Below are 19,391 nucleotides of genomic sequence, written 5' to 3'. Positions count from 1 at the left end.
GTCTGGGCCCCAGTATCCTTGGGAGAAATGTTTGGGGCGAGTTCTGTCACTTGATCTCAGCCCAGATAGAGCCCTCCATTTAGCTGGCCACAGCGACTGGTTTAGGGAGGGAATGTGGCCCAGAGGTGGCCAGTGAGATTCAATGGCAGGATTGGCAATTAGGATAAAGCAGAGCCAAAAAGGAGACCAATTTCTCAGGATACCTTTGGAGCCCCTGGATCAAGCCATATCTGAAATCCTTGGGTGTTTCCGTTCCATGAGCCCAGACTTCCTCTTTTGTGCCCGAGCCAGTTTAAATTTTTTTTGTTACATGTAATTAAACAAACTTTTAGAAATTGGCATTTAGAAGATGGAGACCTCTAAGGTCAGACCTTGAAATGTGGACTTAATTGAGGTGATATGGGGTGATGCAGGGCACCAGGGGGCTTGCCATCCTGGCCTCAGAAGGTTGTGGCCCAGTTCTAGTGGGAAAGGCATCTATGGAATTTATGCCAGGACTGTGGCTCCAGGGGATGGGTAGAAAGGGCCCAGATGGTGGTGGTGGGTGGCACCTTTTGGCCCTGACTGAAGGCTTGTCAAATGACAAATTTTATCAAACATGCTCCTTTGAAAACAGGGAAGAACCTGGGTCTCACCTTGTAGGTTGGGCTAGGGCTTAGCCATAAAGCAGCCTCAGGCCTTCAAAATGTTCCCCATTGGAACCCTAGTCTCCCCCATGTCCATCTCTGAGGACATCTGGGAAGATGGAAACGAATGAATGAAGGTCTCTTGGGTGTGCCCTGTCCCCAGAAGGGGACTGAAGTTGGAATGGGATGAAGCTCTCCCACTGGCAGCTGGGCTGGATTCTGCCCTGGGTAGGTGTTTTCTGAGAGGTCCTGCGCATAAGCAAATGTCCACTCCAGCTGGGCTGGACAGCAATGTGCTGTTTCTCAGATTCACAGGACATCTGTGGACTGACCAAGACCATGGTGTCAGTCCTGCTTCCAGTTGGTCAGAGACTTGGATGCTTGTCCAGGCCAGATTGCTGAGCTTCTACAAAACCCAACCCTCTTCTGCAGGAATAAGACATCTTGAGCCTCCCTGGTTGTCAGGACACCCATCGGGGTCCAGCCCCGTCTCCTTGCTCTATCACATTGGGCTCTCAGGAATTCCTGAGGCCATGTGTTCCTTGAGGACTGATCCTGGGGCTGAGGCCTCTCTGTGACCCAGTGGCTGGCACTGCCTTCCTTGCCTGCAGCCTGCCTAACTGCCCCTGTCCTCTGGGAGGCCAAGGCTCAAAGAAAGCTCCTGGGCTACCATCATTGGGCTTCACATGGAGCCTGGACCTACTTGTACTCCATCCATGCTACCCTGAGCCTGGCACGGCGTGGACATTAGGGGGCCCTCCTGGCTGAGGAGGTGGCACTAGTGGTTGACCCCTCAGCTTCTTCCTCTTGGAGACTCTTGGAGGCCATTTGAGACTCTTGGAGGACAGGGAGCCCCCTGGACAGACTGGGGTTCACAGTCTACCCAGAAATCCTGGTCAAGTCCCTTTCTCAGATCCTTAATTTTTTTTTCCTCGGGAGAATGGAAGAACAATTTTTTGGTGATGAGTGAAATCAGGAGTTTTAAGCGGCAGTGGGTGTTTAATAAATGTTTATTCCACTGGAATGGAGAGCAGGACCCACTTCAGGGGATGGACTCGATGTGGGGTCTCCATGGAGGTCCTGCAGGAGGTTCTGGGAAGCCTTGCTGGAGAGGGGCCATCAGATCTAGGCCTCAAAGGTGAAGGCATTTAAAATCAGGCATGGCTACCCCAGGCGGGGCAACAGTAACAGCAAAGATCAGGAGGGAAGAGAAGGAAGGGCAGGGTAGGGCCCCCCATTTCGATGGTTCCCTCTATTTGCCAGGACACTCAGAAGTACACAGAGCCCTCGCTGTTTCCTTGGTCGTCGAATTTCTGGATCTGTGTCTTGAGGTGCCTTAGTTTGCCCTTCAGGTAATGGCAGCGAGCCTGCTTGTCCAAGAAGCTGGGGTCCTGAGCAGGGCGAGATCCAGGGAAGTCTTTGTGGCAGTCTGGCCTATGCCTCTCAAGCTGCTTGAGCTTTCATCTTTTCCTCTCTGAACCTTAGTTTTCTTTCCATGAAACTGAGCAAAAGTGCCCAGCCTCATGGGAGTGTGAGTATGTGGAGGGTGGGTGCAAAGGCCAAGGCTGTAGGACTCAAGAGGCACGACTCACCATCTGCTTCTTCTCAAATTCCCTCCAGACACGGGCAGTGACATGGGCCTCCTTCTGCCAGGGGAGAAGGAAGCAGGTGCTCAGGGAGCACAGGACCCAAGGAGGGATGGGGAAACTGAGGTTCAGACAAGGTGGACCTTGTCAAGGGCTGACCTTGGCCCATGTGATGTGGTGCCCGCCCAGCCTCGAGGAGGAAGAGGCCCAGAGATCTGAACCCACTGGGCTTCCAGAGGCCAGGCTTAGGCCACTTGCAAGGGATGTGGGATGAGGGTTTCCACCTGGTGCTGACCTGGCTTCGGGGTCCGGGCAGCGAGTTCAGCAGGGCCTCCAGCTGCTGGAGCTTTGCCTGTGCAGAGCCCACCTCCTGCTGGAGCTCCAAGAACTCTGGGTACTGGTCCTGAAACACTGCAGCATAGCGGCTCCGATCCTTCGCAGTGCTCACTGGTGGATACTTACTACCAGGTTGAAAGGGGGTCAGAGTATGAGTGGAAAGAACTCTTTTCCACAGTGTAATTTGCTTTTTTTGGTCTCTGTTGGGCACCTTGCCCCAAATGCCTTTCTTCTCTTTTTACTATTTGGTAAACTCTTACTTTTCCCTTGTAGCTCAGTTGGTAAAGAATCTGCAGGAGACCCAGGTTTGGTTTCTGGGTCAGGAAGATCCCCTGGAGAAGGAAATGGCAACCCACTGCAATATTCTTGCCTGGAGAATCCCATGGACAGAGGAGCCTGGCAAGCTACAATCCATGGGGTCCTAAGAGTTAGACATGACTTGGTGACTAAACCACCAAACTCTTATTCACTTGTCAAAGCCCCAGCCTCAGTGCCCCGTCCCTGTTCCAAGAAATTAGGAACCACTCACAGCTCATAGTCAGGCACGGGGTGGGGCCTGGGCATATGTCTCTCGCAGACGGCTCTAGTAGACTTCTTGGTGCCCAGGAGGGCCCGGGAGGGGAGTTCATCCTCAAATACAATCTTCTTGGGCTTGGTCCTGTGGGCTCCGGGATGGCGCTGGTACACAGTTGGGGGAGCGCTGGGTTTGAGGCCGCTAGACACCAACCGCTGCAGAAGGCGCATGAATCATGGTTTGGAGTTAACGAACGTTAGCCGGCATCCCTTAAACAGGGGGAAATGAATCCTATGCCTGGGCTCGGCCTGGGAACCCTTCTCCCTTTTAGACTCACCGGAGGACCAGGGCCAGGCGGACGGGTCTGCAGGTTCCCCCGGGAGCCATGGGTCTGGGGGTGCTCTCGGGTGGGCATCGGCTTGGGGGCGGCGCCGCTCCGGCGTCCCCGGGCCGGTGTGCGGGTCCTGCGGGGAGAGTCGTGACCCGCGCGTGGCGGGGATGGTCGGCGGGCGGACTGTGGACACAGCAGGGGGACATGATTGGAGGTGGGACGGTGGGAGAACTCACTGGGGGGCGGCTCCCGGAGCGGCCAACTCCTTTACCCGCTACGCTTTCTCCATCTCCGCCCTCATTTGCATAGACGCACGCCATTGGTCTCAGAGAGCCCCAGACCCCGCCGCCGGGTGCGTACCCGGAAGAGCGCTATGCAAATAATCCGTTACGTACCGCGCAGCCCAGGATTGGCTCGCGTTAACCCCGGCGCGGCCCGCAATCTGTCCCGCAGGGCTAGGCGGAGCCCATGGACAGCGCCCCCGAGAAGACCCTTGGGATCTCCGGTCCGGGTGATGGGCGGCACGAACCACTCCTGCCTGGGGTCACCTGTCCCAGCGTTTGGGGCTCCAACTCTAGGTCCGCTCCCGAAGTCCGTGTGGTGCATTAACTACAGGCTGAAGTCCACTGGCTGGGTCGCTCCGCGGGCCAGGGGAGGGGCCTCGGTATATATAGGGCGGGGCTGGCGGTGAGGAGGCGGGCCGGGGGAACCCGGAAGTGGACCCACACCCTGGCGGTGAAGCTGACGGGAGACAGCTGCTGTGTTTGGGGCCGGTAACTCACTGTTTCTGACCCTGTTTATTTGGAGAATTTTCGGCAGAGGATGAGACGGTTAGACAGCATCACCGACTCAATGGACAGAAGTCTGAGCAAACTCCGGAAGACAGTGGAGGACAGGGGAGCCTGGCGTGGTGCAATCCACGGGGTCGCAAAGAGACCGACACGACTTAGCGACTGAACAACCCCACCGACTTATCTATTTACTCAGCGGTTATATTTTTAAAATAGTTCTTTAAATAAGCACTGGAGGCATGTTTAGAGAATTCACATAGAAAAGAAGCATAGCGCAGAGTGAATTTCTTACCCACCCTTATTCCCAGAGGCCACAGTTAATTATATCTCCTTTTGGAGAGATTCTAAGTCAATGACAAATCTTCCTCAGGAGGGACAATACTATAGAAAAGAGAGTCAAGGGCACAGTTCTTTGGCCAATTGTGCAGGATTATGTAGGATAAATTCCTAGAAGTGAAACTTCCCAGAATCCACGGGGGAAAGAGACCTGTGTATTTTAATTTGGAAAGATATTGTCAAAAAGATTGAACTGACTTGGAAAAGACTCTGAAGCTGGGAAAGTTTGAAGGCAAGAGGGTGGCAGAGGATGAGATGGTTACATAGCATCACTGATTCAATGGACATAACTTTGAACAAACTGGTAGATAGTGGAGGACAGAGGAGCCTGGTGTGCTGAAGTCCATAGGGTCGCAAAGAGCCGAACACAACTTAGCGACTGAACAGCATCAATTGTCGAGTTGTTTTTCAGTGAGCTTGTGCCAATAATGCTCTAATCAGCTGGTTTTCCCACAACCCTTGCAACCTCGATGGCATCAGTTTCCTGTACCTGTACTTTTAATCTTGCCTAATCTGGTGAGTGAAAAAATTCAGAAACCATTTATATTTGTTTTCCTGTTTATTTCCTACAAATCTTTTTTTTTCCTTTTTGGCTTTTAGGACCTTTTTATATATTAAGGGTGTTAATTTAACCAGATAGTGTATCTTTGCTGTTACTATTATAAATGGGATCTTCCAATATATTTTGCAACTTTGTTTTTTGCATATAGGAAATTAAATATTCATTAATCCTCTTGTTGGTTTACTAAATTCTCTTACTGAAATAGCTGTTTTAGTTAAGTTTGCTTGGATCTTTTTATATAGACAAGTAATTTTATCATCTGTGAGTAATCTGACTTCTTTTTGTTGTCTAGTTGCATTGCCTAGCACCTCCGACAATATCAAATCATTGGAGATGGGTGGACTGTGAGTATCCCTCCACTCCACCTCAGTTTAGTTTCTTCACTTTGACGGTAAAGCTTCTAGAATTGCCCATTAAACTCAACACTGCCTTTGGCTTGAGGTTTTTCCATTCAGTGAGGAAATGCTCATTATTTTTAATTGAGACTTTGCATAATGGATGCTGTGAGCAGTACAAGGTTCCATTTCACTCTATGATTCTGCTTCCTGATATGGCTATTAACATGCTTCCTAATACTGAACCATCTCTGAGTCACAAGCACGAGCCTCCTTCTTAGGGTCTATTTTTAAAAAGTTGCCACTAGAGCTTTCACAAAGCTTTAAAAACTGCCACTGGAATTTTAAAAACTATTAATGGTGGTTTTACACCTATGCTGATGGAGTGGGGGTGGGGGCCCCGTGGACAACTCCATGCATGTTCCACAGTGCTCATGCCTCGATGGTCTGGGACAGGCACCTTCTGTCCACCCTTCCTTATCAAGCTTCTTCAGTCACCCCTCTCAGACTTTGCTCTTGACATCTGGAGTGGGGATAAGCAGAACCAGGACCCATAATGCCTCTGGACTCATACTCCATGATCCCTTCCAGGGTCCCAACTCCAGTGCCCACCAAGACTATGACCCGGGCAGGGCAGGGTTGCCACTGATTTTCTTGTGTTTGCTGAGTGACTGTGTGAAGCATCCGCAATGTCCTGAGATTTCCGGCTGTGGCTGGGCTAAGCCTTGTCTCCGAATTATCACTTTCAATCCCAAGGAAAGCCCAGCACTGACACCTGAGAAGGTAATAGGCAGGAAGGCTAGGGATCCCCAAATGGAGGAAGTAGGTTGCAAGTGTCAGACATTTTCCCTTCTCTATGCAAATTAAAAGGTTTCTTTAAAAAATTTTGTGTTGCCATGAGGACACCCGGTTCCATCTGAAATTAACTTTTCTCAAACCTTGAGCTAACCAATGCGTTTTTCTTATGGAAATGTTTTTCTTAAGCTACGTTAATGAACTATGGACTTACCTTAGACTCTTGTCTTTCATAAAGTAGGTTCTGCCTAAGACTCAGAACCAGAACCGGTAATGACTCAACAAACCGGTATGTTTTACTCATGGAAATGTTCTCTTAAGCTATGTTAATGCAACTATGTATTTGCTTGGAAATCTACCTTTCTTCAAGATTCATGTCAATTTTCTTTTTTTTTTTTAAGAATTTATCGGATCGCATGAGGTCTTAGTTGAGGCATGTGGAATCTGGTTCCCTGACCAGGGACTGGACCTGGGCCCCCTGCATTGGAAACATAGAATCTTAACCACTGGGCCACCAAGGAAGTCCCCATGTCAATTGCTGTATGGCCCGGGATGACTCACCTTGTGCCAGTGTTATCTCAAAATGCATGTTGTGGGTGAGGGGCCTGGTGCCACTCTGAGTTTTCAGACATTTCCTTTTCTCTAATTAGCAGCTTGCTAATAGGTATATAACTTCTTGCTAAAAACTAGCAAGGGGGCACTCTTTCTGCCCCCTTCTGATGTCTATGTCAGATACTTTCTTTTATAAAACTTTATTACACAAAAGTTCTGAGCGATCAAGCCTTGTCAGTGGCTCTGGATCGAATTCATCTCCTCCGGAGGCCAAGAATCCCGGCGTCGTTCACAGCTCAAAGAGACAACTTTTCAACCCTTCCTACAGGCTGACCTCCAGGCGTGGGCCCACTCCCCGCCAACCCTCCAGACCTTACCTTGACTCCACAGAAATGTGTTTGGCTCTGACTCCATCAGATTGGGAGTTCTTGGGGCCTCTATGGGCCCTGCCTTGTCCAGTGTGAAGTAGGTACCTGGGGGGGGGGGGGGGGCGGGGGGCAGAAATGGGAGGCAGGCTTGTTGACTCACCTCCCCCAGCTGCCTGACCTCCTTCCTCTCCTGGTCATGTACTCTCTGTAGTTCTCATGGGGCTCCAAGGGCCTTCCCATCACGCTGCCAACCCCAAAAGGTATCATCCCTGGACAGGGTGGAGGGCAGAGAGGGCCCAGGAGACACAGGCCAGGCCAAGTGTTTATTTGAGCTTGGGCATGATGCGGATGAAGAGGATCATGCTGATGAAGATGGAGCAGACGACTATGAGCATGGCCCAGAGCAGCCAGTTGACTGACTTCCGCGTGTGCTGCTCCAGCCGCTCGGACTCTGTCTGCAGCTTTTCCAGGTTCTGGTCGGCCATCTTGAGTGAGTGGGACAGCGTCTGTGGGTGAGGCAGGGGCAGTGTCCACAGGACTGGGCCCAAGTGTCACCTCTTCCTACCGCACTGGGGTAAATCTGTATCTCTTGGCCCTTGCTAGCCCCGTTTCCTCCTCTGGGAATGCCATGTTTTACTTCTGCCAAACTCCTATTCATCCAGCTAAGTCCCAGCCGTAGGGACCTTCTTCTGGGAAGCCTTCTTTGATGCCCCAAACCAGAGGCTCTAGAGTTCCCAGAGTCTTCATACCTGGTTGTCCTTCTTGATGACACTCTGGGCAGCCAGTGTGTTGGTCTTGAGGCTCCGGGCCAGGCCGAGCATCTCCTCTGCCAGCTTCTCCTGGAGGTTCTGGTGTCGCTGCAGGACGAGGTCTAGCTCGGCTGCTGACTGCTTCTCATCCCTTGGTGTGGGCCCTGACGCCCCACTGACCCCACAGGTGGGTAGACCAGTGGGTATGAGATTGGGGTGGGGGAAAGAGGGAAGAGACCAACATGTTTTCAAGGGACCTAGAGGTTATAGTTCCAGCTACTGCCCTGCTTGGGGCTGTTTCTCCTTTTTCGCTTTGGCTTCTGGGAAAAGCATCCTCAGACGTGGCTGTTCATTAGTTTTTATTATTATTATTTTATTATTATTATTGGCTGCACCACTCAGCTTGTAGGATCTTTTTCTCCAACCAGGGATTGAATCGGGCCCTTGGCAATGAAAGCACACAGTCCTAAGTACTGGACCACTGGGGAATCCCCTGATTGGTGGTTTAAATGCTCATCGTTGTGCTTTAGCGGTTCAACCTTTGTGCAACTCCCCCCTCCCTGCAATGCTCCCCAAGGGCTGAAGATACTCACGTTCTCTTCCTCACATCCATTTCAGGCTCTGAAAGCAAAACAAGCCAAGCAGGCAAAAAGGAAGAATTGGTCTGCCGTTTTCCAGCTTCCTGACCGTTGCTCGGGATGTGTCTGCTACTCACAATGCCATTTCCCCTTCTGTCTGTAGCACAGCAGGTGCAGCAAATCTTCCTCATCGGGCACCCCCACCCCGGCCCCGGGTCCTCCCTCTAGCCAGCCATAGTCGCTTGGGCTGGGAGTGTCCAACTATGTTTCCTCTAGGGCCCCTTCCTGACACCCCCTTCAAGTGTGGGAAGGTCCCTGGGCACAGTTTCCCTGGGCTGCGAACACCCTGTGGGAGCCAGGTTAGGCACGAGGGATGTGGGGCACTAGGATGTGTATCTGTCCCAGGCCTTGAGTCCTGTTCTGCTTATGCTGTCTCACCTTCACTAGAGTCCTGTGGGGAAAAAGGAGAGGCACAGAATCACCAACCATGCCATGCCCCCAGACCTGTCCTTTCTGCTTTCAGAAACTCCCCACCCTCAATCAGGACCCTGGACAAGTCCTGTGACCTCTGAGGCTCAGTTTCCTCATCTATAAACTGAAAACAAGGGTTCATATTTTGAAGGGTATTTTTCAGATCCACAGAAAGTGCTCATAGAGGTATCTGTCACCCTATTTCACAGCGGAAAAAAACTCACTGATGTGTGGTGAGGTGGGGCCAAACCTTGCTTCGGGCCAACTCTGGGGCTTTTAAGGGTAGATGTGCCATTTTTGTCTTGTATGGAAACTCTTATTCATCTAGTAAAGCCCTGGCCACGATGCCCGTCTGTCTGTTGGGAAGCCTTGTCTGATGGTCCAGGTCCTGTCTGTTGGGTATCCTAGTCCCTGCACCGGACAGTGTTGTTCTGGCCACCTCCATGCACAAATTCCTGTCCCCAGCTCAAGTTTTCCGGGGACGAGGGAGGGAGCCCTACCGTGCCGAGCAGCTCACTCCGCATCTCACTGGTGTACCGAGCCCGAGACTGCAGGTGTACTGTCTTCGTAGCGGGGATCCGTTCCTTGGCTGTCGTGGGTACTCGGCCAGGGGCCAGGAACTGGTTGGCTAGTGCCTTCTCTGAGGAAGAGGTCTGCAGAAGCGGGAAGGGGGCAGTCACCTGCCGGGAGCCAGCATGAGGAATTCCACCCATGACAAGGTCATGCGGCAGAGCTCTGATGGCAAGGCTAATCAGACCTCAGGTTTTCCCCCTGGAATTTCCTGAGCATCCACCCCTCAAAAATAAGAATCTGCCTGCTTTTCCACTCTTCTGATATTCTCTGGAAAAAGTCAATTCAGGGCTTTAGTCTTCTGCATTTGAAAGAGTGTTTCAATCCAAAAACCCCTCTGATGGCTTTCTAGCCTGCCTGCAGGACTCATACAGCTGCGCCTGTTGATTGTTTGAGGCCTCCTGACAGCAGGAGGCACAGGAAGCTTAAAACATCCTAGGAACGTAGGGGCTTCCGAGGAGTCAAAATCATTAGAATAGGACTGATTAAAAGTTTCATTTGTTGAGCCAATACTTGCTGCCAAATTTTCATATCCTTTATTTTTAGGTATCGTTGGTATATAGAAAAACTAGTAGTAGACCCGGTATTAGCAACATTAGATCTTTGAGTTAAGTACCTTCTTTGTTATAACCCACTGTGCCTTTGTTCTATAGAGATGTAACTTTAGTGCTTTAAGGAGATGCAGATGAAAGAAAAACACACTTCAGGGGAAACGAGATTAACATTCATTAAGAAAGACAGCCAAAAAATTGTTAGCAAGCCTCCTGGCCAGAAGATAATGTAAATCACCTGAGACCTTTTGTATACAAAAAGATATACAGAAAGAGTCTGGGCTGCTAACGCTACATAATTTTGTATTACCCATTGATCTCTATGTATAATCAAAAGTATAAAAGGCCTTGAAGAACAATAGAAGGAGAGCCAGTCGCTGGACTGGTTTCCCCCATGTCTCCTCTTTACTCTAATTCAGGCTGAATTCCCATCTGGGGCGCGGAGGCCGCCAAGTCTACTTACTTGCCCTGGCTGTTAAGACCTGCGCGAAAGGGAGCCTAAGGCGAGGCACCCTTAGATATTCAAACGGGCGCCGGTGGCCCAACGCAGATGGTGCAAGCTCCTTGTCTGGAACTTTATTGGTTTTCCACATAACCCAAGTTAATCAGCCTCTCTCTCCACTTAATTTTCCTACTACACTATTTCTTCCTAATCTAATCTTATATTAATAAATAAGTTTTCCTCGCCGACTCCATCCACCCTTCGAGTTCCCTGGATCCACCGGGGCTGGACCCCGGCAGTCACCAGAGGGGCAGGCCCCAGGTGAGCATGAAGGTTGACCAGGCAGAGGTGCTCCTGCTTACCAGTTTCTCTGCCTGCAGCATTCCCTTCAGAAAATCTACCTTCCGAGAATATTCATTGAGCACCTCCGAAGCCGGTTTGCTGGAAGGGGAGAAGAAGAAAAGGAAAGCCTACTGTGCCCAGTTGAGGGGAGGTTCTTAGCGGGAACTGGAGACCAGGGTTCTTGGTCTCCAGTAGGAGACTCAATTTTGAACCACTTGTGGCCGCCTGCACTCACCTCGCCTGTGCTTTCAGGGCCTGCAGCATGTCCTCGAGAGCTCCCACGTACTGGGGACAAAAAGTGGGGTGTCAGCCCAGTCCTCCCCCTACCCCTACATCCTGCTCAGAGAGATCAGAGCCAACAAGGGGCGAGGCCAGGATGGGGGCGGGGTTGAAACAGGAGGGGCCAAGTATCAGGAGGAGGGACCCGCTGAGCCTCAGGGAGAAGGCGGGAGAGCCGCAGGTGGACGTGGCCGGAACCAACCGGAAGGGGCGTGGCCACGCTGGCTGGCGGGGCGGGGGAGTCGGGCCCGGTGGCCTCTAGCTACGAGGGCCACTCTCCTGGATTCGGGGTTTACGAGGAAACACGGGATTCCCTACCTTTTCTAGACGCCACTCGTCCGGGTCCCGTTTCTCCGCTGCCATCGCCTCGCAGCGGCACAGCAGCCGCACCAGGTTCAGCTCCAGCCTCGACGCTGCCATCACCACCCAGTGGTACTCCGCCCCTTCCGCCGGCGCCATCTTAAGAGATGGCGGAAGTGCCTTCCGTAGCCTCCTTCCGGTCGGAAGTGCCCTGTTTGTTTGCTGTTCCATTCTTGTTCTCGTTTGGGTAGCGGAAGTAATGTCTTGTTTCAATGCGAGACGCCATCCCGTCTGCATTTACTCCGGGATGAATCGCTTGCTTATTCTTGCGAGCGTCTTGACCCTTCCGGAAAGGTTGAAAGGATCAAGTCCTTCGGTGCCAGAAGACCCACATGTAAAGCGTGAAGTGCTCATTACTCCCCCCCTCAAAATTCCTACCCCTCTCTCCACTCCTTCCTGAGTTTTTCCCATTCTGAGCCCTTCTGCATCCAGGGAGTCTTCTCTGAAGAGGCCCTGACCTGGGACTTCGGAATCCAAGACTTAGGGGCTATTATTTCCGGTCCCAGCCCTGACCCTGACTCCACCTCCCGTCGTAGCCTTTTGCGAGTTTCTTGACTTTTTCTGGACCTGTTTCCGCTATTGGGAAACGGTTAGTCTGGCAGTGACATGAGCTAAACCTGGGAGCGTGAGGTGTGGCTGGGTCACCCTCAACGCCCAGACCCCCGTGGACAGAACCCCACCCGTGTCCTCAAGAAGTCAAGGCCCCTTGTTCGAGTCTCCCTCTGTGGGCCCTCCGAGTGAGGATGGGGACATCACAGGGGCTGAAGCCTGGCATACATCCCTCAACTATCTCCCCGTCCTTCAGGTTACCTGTGTTCAGGTCACATCAGTGGCCTTGGTGCCCTGTAAGTACTGTGGATGAGTCTAAACTCAAACTCAGGTTATTGATGGGGTGGCGGGCCGCGGGCCGGTGCCGGGGAGCGGCTCTAGAGCCAGACAGGGCTTCCTAAGTGGCTCAGTGGTAAAGAATCCACCTGTCAGTGCAGGAGACACAGGAGACGGGGGTTCGACCCCCCGGGTCAGGAAGATCCGCTGGGGAAGGAAATAGCAACCCACTCCAGTATGCTTGCCTGGGAAAGTCCATGGACAGAGGAGCCTGGTGGGCTACAGTCCATGGGGTGGCAAAGAGTCGGACATGACTGAGCACACATCCACACATGCATGAGCCAGACAGGGCAGGGTCTGAACCCCAGGCCGCCCCATCCCGGCTGTGTGACCTTGGACTAGGCCGCCAACTCTTCAGCATGCGTCACTTAAACTCAGGTTTGTCAGGGTCTCTTAACTCCCCCACACCTACAAACCCTATCTGCCAACCAGTTACAACTGCTGGTCTGGTTGCAACCTGGGAGCTTCTCTACTGGTGGTGATGGTGGTGGTGCTGTTGCTTCAGGCTCTAGTGGGTTCCCCAGGACCGACTCCCCACCGCCCCCCAAGGCAGATGGCCCCTTCAGCTGACATTTAAGGAGGCAGCTCCCAGGACAGCAGGCTCTCCTCACTTCATGTGACTCTGCCATGAGCTGCCTGCTTCCTCAGCTTTCTGGATCAATAAAAAGCACTTCCAGGGATTCCGCTGGTGGTCCAGTCAAGCTTCCACTGCAGGGGGTGTGGGTTTGATCCCTAGTCAGGGAACTAGGCTCCTATAAGCTGCATGGCACAGCCAAAATATAAGCCCACCTCGCTTATGTGAAATTACAACAGGAGTTGGCTGGAGGAACAATGGAAGTCCTCCCAGACAAAGGGGCTCAATCCTTGCCCTGCACCATTGCCATTTTTGGCTGAGGCTGCATGTTTGACCCCCACCCGCCAACCTGGAGCCTGTCTGAGTAGGAACTGCACGCAGACACCTCTTAGGCACTTTTTCTTTATTTCACATGGCCTGTGGGTGTCTCTTGTCCCAGACCTGGCGCCGTGTGTCCAGGTGTTGGGAGAGTGGGCTGAGCCTGAGAGGGGAATCCCCCTCTGTGCAGCTGCCCAGACTGTCACTGTAGATTTGCAGAGACATACAAGCCCAGGCCTTGCCCTCCCCACCCGTGAACGGTCCTGAGTTGCGGGCTCCTGCTCTGCCACATGGGGCGGGCAGTGCCAAGGTGGTCTTCTCTGTCCGGGGCACAACAGACCGAGGAGTGATGGCCACATTCGAGTATCCCTGGAATAATGTGAGGTCTGTGGCGCCTGGAGTGGAGGCTGCCTACCACTCTGTGTCCTGGCTCTAGCCAACAGTCTTGATCACCATGGAAGGCTCTATTGTTCCCTTGAATGGGCCTGTCAGCCACTGGCCGGGACACAGTACGGGGCAGTCAGGGGCCACAAGTGTCCAAACCCCTCATGCAGAGTCCTAGCCCTTGGCCCCCTCAGCGTGGGTCTGAGCCTCCGAAGCCTGTTGGCTGTGTGGGCTTGCTCTGAAGACTCACATCCAGGTTATAAGGGAGATGCAGGGCGTTAATATAAAAGTTTGTACATATATATATATATATAAACAATTTGGTCTTCTGTTAAGGCTGTTACAGTTTAAACTTATGTAAACCATGCACAAAGAAACGACCTTGAAAACGTACAAAAGGGGAGTTGGGAGATGCTGGGCTGCCCGCCATGATTCGGTGCTCTGATCGGGCGCCTCCCGTGTGACATGGGGGCTCAGCAAGGGTGGCCAGGCCTCAGCTGGCCTCTCCCCGCTTAAACTCACTTGGAGCCAGTGCCCACCTCACATCACTCTTGGAGCTTTCCACTCAGGATCCTTCTCAGATCACTGAATGCTGGCTCTGGAGCTCTGGTGCCCAGCTCGGGGACTGGGCCATCCTTGGATGTGCGGATGCTGGCAGCTGAGGGCCCTCAGCCATTGGCCTGGCCCGAGGAAGAGGGCAGGCAGTAGGTTGGGGGATCCGAATACCTCCGCTTGGCCCCAGGCGGCCGGTCATCCTTGTCCAGGGGCTCCTGAGGGCCCTGAGCGGGCAGGTGAGTGCCTGGCGTGATATACACGGAGTGTACCTGGTCTGGGCGGCGGGCCGGCGGCTCTCGGCGCCTCACTGTGGCGGCAGCTTCCTGAGTACCAGGCACCCGGCCAGGGAGATAGGAGGGCAGGCCAGGCGGAAGCTTGATGTTGGCCGTGGGCATGATCGGGGTCCGCCGGGGGGTCTTCACTCTGACCGTCATGAAGGACGACGGCCTTCGTCGAGGAGGGGCGGCCGCCTCAGGGAGGGGGCTCGGGGTGGGCGCGCCGGGGCAGGGGAGAGCAGGCGCGGGGGGCCCTTTTGAGAGACAGATGGCAGGGTTACTGCAGCTGCAGGACCGGCAGATGGACCCTCGCCCGGGGGCCTGGTGGGTGTGGACATGGGAAGGAAAAAAGCAGACGCTACCTTAATACTGACCTTCCGAGGCCCCCCTCCCAGCCCGCTCTTCCAACAGGCTCTCGGTGCTGGCTGATGTCTCTGAGTCCAAGTTCTCCTCGTCAGAGCCCCGAGGGTCCAGCTCTGGCAGCCGATACGTGATGTCCTCCCTGGGGATGAAGGGGTCACAGTGTCCAAGGCTGCTCCATAGTGAAGGACTGCCCCGTGGAAAAGTGCCAGGCCAATAGGGGACAGAGTAGGTTATTCTGCGCCTCGGTGGGACTCTCTGCCCGCTAGCACCCCAAACCACACCTCACCCCAGATGCCCCTGGCTCAGTGAAGTTCATGTGAGCAGCGGGTCAGACTGGAGGGAAACCAGGCATCTGTGACTCAGCTAGTGAGCAGTTTCTGTCTCAGGACCTTAGCACATGCTGTCCCTTCTGTCTGGAGTGCCCCAGCCTATTTCTAAGAACAGGATTACACCCGACCTCCTGGCATAATTTGTCAACTGTATCTCTGTTCATACTTCCACCCTGACTGGATAATAAATTGCTGGATCACCCTAGCTGAGGCCAACTTTAGGTTCAGGCATCATCCCTGTGGCCTCTCCTCTTCCCGTGGACCACCATGATGGCCACGTGAGAGGTTTAAACAGTCCTAGGCTGTGTTATAGGACAGCAGTGCCCCAAGAGATGGACCCTGGACCACAGGGCTGAGCCTAGCCCATCAACCTCCTAACAACCAGACCCCCTCTAGTGGAGGGGCCAGTGGCCGGAGATCAGACAGGGAAGCTAAGGGTGGTGAGGGATCAGAGAGACACTTGCTTCTCCTCTTTGATGGACTGGATCCGCTCGATTAGGATCTCCTTCTCCCGATCCTCATCGCCACCGGCTGCTTCCTCCTCCTGCAGCACCCCCAGCTCTTCCGGGCCACTGCTGCCGCTCCCCCGGGCCTTGGGGTTCTTAATCTGCAGACAGATGCAGCGTGTCTGGCCAGCCACTCTGGGTGGGTGGGAGATCAGTGCTTGCAGATGGGGAGAGGGTGGTACGAGCAGCTCTGGGGGAGGTTAGTTCTGACAGGGAAGTCTAGGTTTAGTGAGGCCTCTCTGGGGATCATGCGGGGACCCAATGGCCAGTACTTGGCTGATTAGTTGTCTTCAGCACAGGCGATCAGCAGGCAATGAAGTTCCCCCAGCATGCACTTTCAGAGGTTAGGACACGCTCGACCTATTCTACGAGGACCCTAGGGGCCGAGAGGAACCCCAGCATGCACCGCGCCGGGAGACATGTGAGGAGGGCGGACCGTAGGTGTACATACCAGGACCCCCTCATAGGGAGACGAAAACCCCAGTTTGAGAGGCCATGGCTGGGGGAGAGATAAGAGAGGGTGACCACACAGGGCCACGACCAGGGCTTACGTGTTAGTCATGGGCATAACGCATGTCTGACTGTGGGGACAAGGACAGGGTCCTCCCACAGGAGCCTGAGACTGGCCCCTTATCCTCCTATCCGTTCCCCGACCCCAAGCCTCTTCTGCTGTGGGTCCCTATGGGCGGGGCCTCGGGTTGTGGCGGGAGAACGACCAAGGGCCTACCAAGTAGGTGACAGGTTTCTCCCCCACTGCTGAGAGGAAGAGCCGACCTTGAGGCTGGTCTAGGATGGTGGTCTTTTGGCCGAGGTGAGGAATCGGCCCCTAACCATGCTGCCACGAGGCCCCAGGTCAGGCTGACTGTGGCCAAGGATGTGTGCTGGAAGTGTGCGCTGGGCAGACAAGTGAGACTCCGCCCCCGCCCAGCTCCGCCCCCCCAAAGCCCCGCCCAGCATAGCTCACAGCATTCTGGCGCAGCAGAGAAAGCCTTCGAACGGCCATGCTCTCAGCAGCCTCCAGCTGGTTGATCTCCTCCATCTTCACTTTGTACTTCCTCATCTGTTCTTTGATCAGCATCTCCACGCACCTGTGGAGAAGGCTGCTCAGCTACCGGCCCGGGATGGCCAACGTGAGGGCCCCACATCTAGGGAGATGCTGGCCCAAGACGGGCACGGTGGCTGAGAGAGACCCAGAGAGCAGGCAAGGCCACAGGCAAGGCTGTGGCTCCCATCGTGGCCCTGCTTCACTTGCTGTGTGATCTCGTGCACCTCACCCCACCTCTCTGAGCCTGAATCCGCCTTAATAAGCCTTGTCCTTTGCAGGAGGAAGTACAGTACCATGTGAGCTGTTTACCCCATGGGCTGTAGGCAGCTGGCCCCAAGGGCTCTAGAAGTCAGTTGTGACCCAAGACACCTCTGCTCAGTGATCAGGGCCAGCCTGGAATGGTTGCGGGTCGGGGCAATGGTCAACACCAGGTCAGGGAGGGTGGGGCGGGATGGGATGGGTCAGTTTGGATGGAGAGGCAGTCATGACTCAGGTCTCCTATTGCCACGATCACAGATAAAAACAGTACCAAGTTATGTGCTGGAACAGGCTGGAAGACAATCTGTCAACACACATGGCTGCCGCGTAGTGTCAGGCCTCAGCGGGCTCTCCCCTCTGCCTGCCAGCTGCCGTTTATGCCTGGGGGAACTCATGGTCAGGCATAGCCCTCAGGCCTGCCTGTGTTCGCCTTGTGACACCACCCTGGGTGACAAGTTCTTACTTTGACAACTTACCGCCTAAACAGTATCTTCGTAGTGATGGATGTCTGCTGACACCCTTCTGAGTCCTTTCTCTTTCATTCATTTTAATTTTTTCTGGCCATACTGTGCAGCATGTGAGATCCTAGTTCCCTGACCAGGGATCGAACCTGAGTCCCTTGTGTTGGAAGCTTGGAGTCTTAACCACTGGACTATTAGGGAAGTCCATCCTCCTGAAGAACTTTCTGAGAATTTTGAAGATCATTTGATGGGAAGAAGGAACCTTGAGACAATTGCTCCTTCTTGCTGCCGGTTCCCACTGCTCCCAGAGGCTGGGAATGTGGGGTTCACCATCTGTCCCTCACTCTGGGGATGAGGGATTTCTCCCTGGTTTGGGGGTTTTCACCCTCAAAAAAGCTCAGGAGGGATGCTCTTGCCGCTGGAGGGGAGATACTGCCAGGGTCTGGACGTGTGTCAGCCTCAGGATGCCCCTACAAGGCCCGGTTGCTTCTTGGCCTCGTCTGTCACAAGAGCCCTGTTTGCCCATCACAGCAGCCAGCACACTTCTAGACTTTGTCAGGAGTTTGGGTTTAGTGTGACTGTAGAAAGTCATGACTTTCTACATGACTTCAGAAGAAAAGAAGGAAGGGTAGAGAGAGCAAATGAAGTCCATGTAGGACCCCAGTGCTCAGGACACCTCCGGGGGTGGTGATGGTGGTTTAGCTGCTAAGTCGTGTCTGACTCTTTGCGACCCCATGGACTGTAGCCCGCCTGGTTCCTCTGCCCATGGCATTTCCCAGGCAAGAATACTGGAGGGGGTTGCCATTTCCTTCTCCAGGGGACCTTCTCCACCCAGGAACCAAACCTGTGTCTCCTGCATTACAGGTGGATTCTGTATCCACTGAGGAATCAGGGAAGTCCTCCTGGGTGTGTGTGCGTGTGCGTGTGTGTGCGTGTGCATGTGTGTGTGTGTTTGGCTGCACTATGTCTTAGTTGCAGTACATGGAATCTAGTTCTCTGACCAGGGATCGAACCCGGGCCCCCTGAATTGGGAGAACGAAGTCCCCTGGGCTATGTGCTTCTGGGTTTTTCTCTGCGGGCACATTTACATGCTACCGAGGCTAGGCCATCCTAGGATTCTGGAGCGGGCTGTCCTGTTCAGTTGTGGGGTCCCTGGCTGGATTGCTCTGGGTGTGTGTTGGGGGTGGGGGCTGCCCGGTCCTGGCACTCACGTGGTGATTTTGAGGACATCCTTCATGCTGATCAGGGGGTCTGAGTTGTCGGGGCATCGCAGGAGGCAGGGCGCGAAGATGATGGCCAGCGCACTGGGTGACATGCGGTTCACATCCTCGAGTAGGGCCACCCTGTGTGGCAAGTGGCAGTTAGGGGGTGGCTGCGGGGAGGTCCCAAACCAGAGTCCAGAGTCTGGGGAGTCCCTGTGGGGAAAGTGCTGCAGCAGGTGGGAGGTGAGAAACGCTGGCTTCTGCAGGGTGGAGAAAAAGGCCCACAAAAAAGCTGGACCCCCCAACACAGGCTCATGCCTTGGAAGGGAGCCACCAGGGCACGCCAGCCCAGAGAATGCTACGGCGGGGCTCTCGCTGGGACCCCTCCCCCCAGACAGCCGGCAATTAGGGCACAGGCACTTGCTTGACCAAGTGGAAGATGAGCCGCTCCAGGGAGTTGTGGTTGGCTTCTGGCAGGTGCTCCAGGACAGCATAGATGGCAGCCAGCTGCTCCTGCTTCTCTGGGAGCTCTAGAAGGGTCCCGGGTGTCAGCAACCCGCGGCCCCCGCTCGATGGGCCCCAGGGCACTTGCAGCCTCCCACCGTGTAGGGCCCGGGGCAGTGTGTGTGGCAAGGAGGCAGGGCCATAGCGCAGTCCTGCCTGGGCCCAGTCAAGGCCTTGTTTTCTCACCTGGGGAGATGGGGGTCCCTCCTCCCTGACTGGCCGTTAGCAGAGGCTCAAGCCTCTGACCCCTGCCCTCGA

At 54.0% G+C, this 19,391-nt stretch overlaps 3 protein-coding genes across 6 annotated transcripts in view; all 3 read right to left on the bottom strand.

Annotated features, from left to right (window-relative positions):
- Positions 1-1,617: 1,617 nt before the first annotated feature.
- OCEL1 (occludin/ELL domain containing 1) lies at positions 1,618-4,193 on the bottom strand. The gene is made up of 6 exons (XM_040241152.1): positions 3,789-4,193; positions 3,400-3,576; positions 3,078-3,277; positions 2,508-2,673; positions 2,219-2,272; positions 1,618-2,017 (listed from the first exon to the last, which is right to left on the bottom strand). The coding sequence occupies exons 2-6, from the start codon at positions 3,475-3,477 to the stop codon at positions 1,895-1,897; spliced, it is 621 nt and encodes a 206-aa protein (XP_040097086.1). The 5' UTR covers positions 3,478-3,576; positions 3,789-4,193; the 3' UTR covers positions 1,618-1,894.
- Positions 4,194-7,435: 3,242 nt separating this feature from the next.
- USE1 (unconventional SNARE in the ER 1) lies at positions 7,436-11,960 on the bottom strand. 2 transcript variants are annotated; one of them, XM_040241140.1, is made up of 9 exons: positions 11,853-11,960; positions 11,433-11,757; positions 11,071-11,120; positions 10,856-10,934; positions 9,431-9,583; positions 8,898-8,910; positions 8,475-8,502; positions 7,882-8,056; positions 7,436-7,638 (listed from the first exon to the last, which is right to left on the bottom strand). In XM_040241140.1, exons 2-9 carry the CDS (start codon positions 11,709-11,711, stop codon positions 7,456-7,458), a joined length of 960 nt encoding a protein of 319 aa, XP_040097074.1. In that variant the 5' UTR covers positions 11,712-11,757; positions 11,853-11,960; the 3' UTR covers positions 7,436-7,455. The 2 variants fall into 2 exon arrangements, with proteins under 2 accessions (XP_040097074.1, XP_040097073.1); XM_040241139.1 differs by having other exon boundaries at positions 11,433-11,947.
- Positions 11,961-13,319: 1,359 nt separating this feature from the next.
- The window catches only part of MYO9B (myosin IXB), a 105,579-nt gene continuing 99,507 nt past the window's right edge, over positions 13,320-19,391 (bottom strand). For all 3 annotated transcript variants that reach the window (XM_040241072.1, XM_040241073.1, XM_040241074.1), the window contains 7 exons: positions 19,054-19,159; positions 18,639-18,770; positions 16,628-16,751; positions 16,115-16,162; positions 15,622-15,764; positions 14,840-14,967; positions 13,320-14,719 (listed from right to left, as the gene is read on the bottom strand). In XM_040241072.1, coding sequence (XP_040097006.1) covers positions 14,304-14,719; positions 14,840-14,967; positions 15,622-15,764; positions 16,115-16,162; positions 16,628-16,751; positions 18,639-18,770; positions 19,054-19,159 — 1,097 coding nt within the window. In that variant the 3' untranslated portion in view covers positions 13,320-14,303. The remainder of the gene's footprint in view (positions 14,720-14,839; positions 14,968-15,621; positions 15,765-16,114; positions 16,163-16,627; positions 16,752-18,638; positions 18,771-19,053; positions 19,160-19,391) is intronic.

The sequence above is a fragment of the Oryx dammah genome, unplaced genomic scaffold (assembly GCF_014754425.2).
Source record: "Oryx dammah isolate SB20612 unplaced genomic scaffold, SCBI_Odam_1.1 HiC_scaffold_5, whole genome shotgun sequence".
Classification (NCBI taxonomy): Eukaryota; Metazoa; Chordata; class Mammalia; order Artiodactyla; family Bovidae; genus Oryx; species Oryx dammah.
Note: the sequence above shows the minus strand (reverse complement) of the source record. Positions and strands in the feature narration are given on the sequence as shown.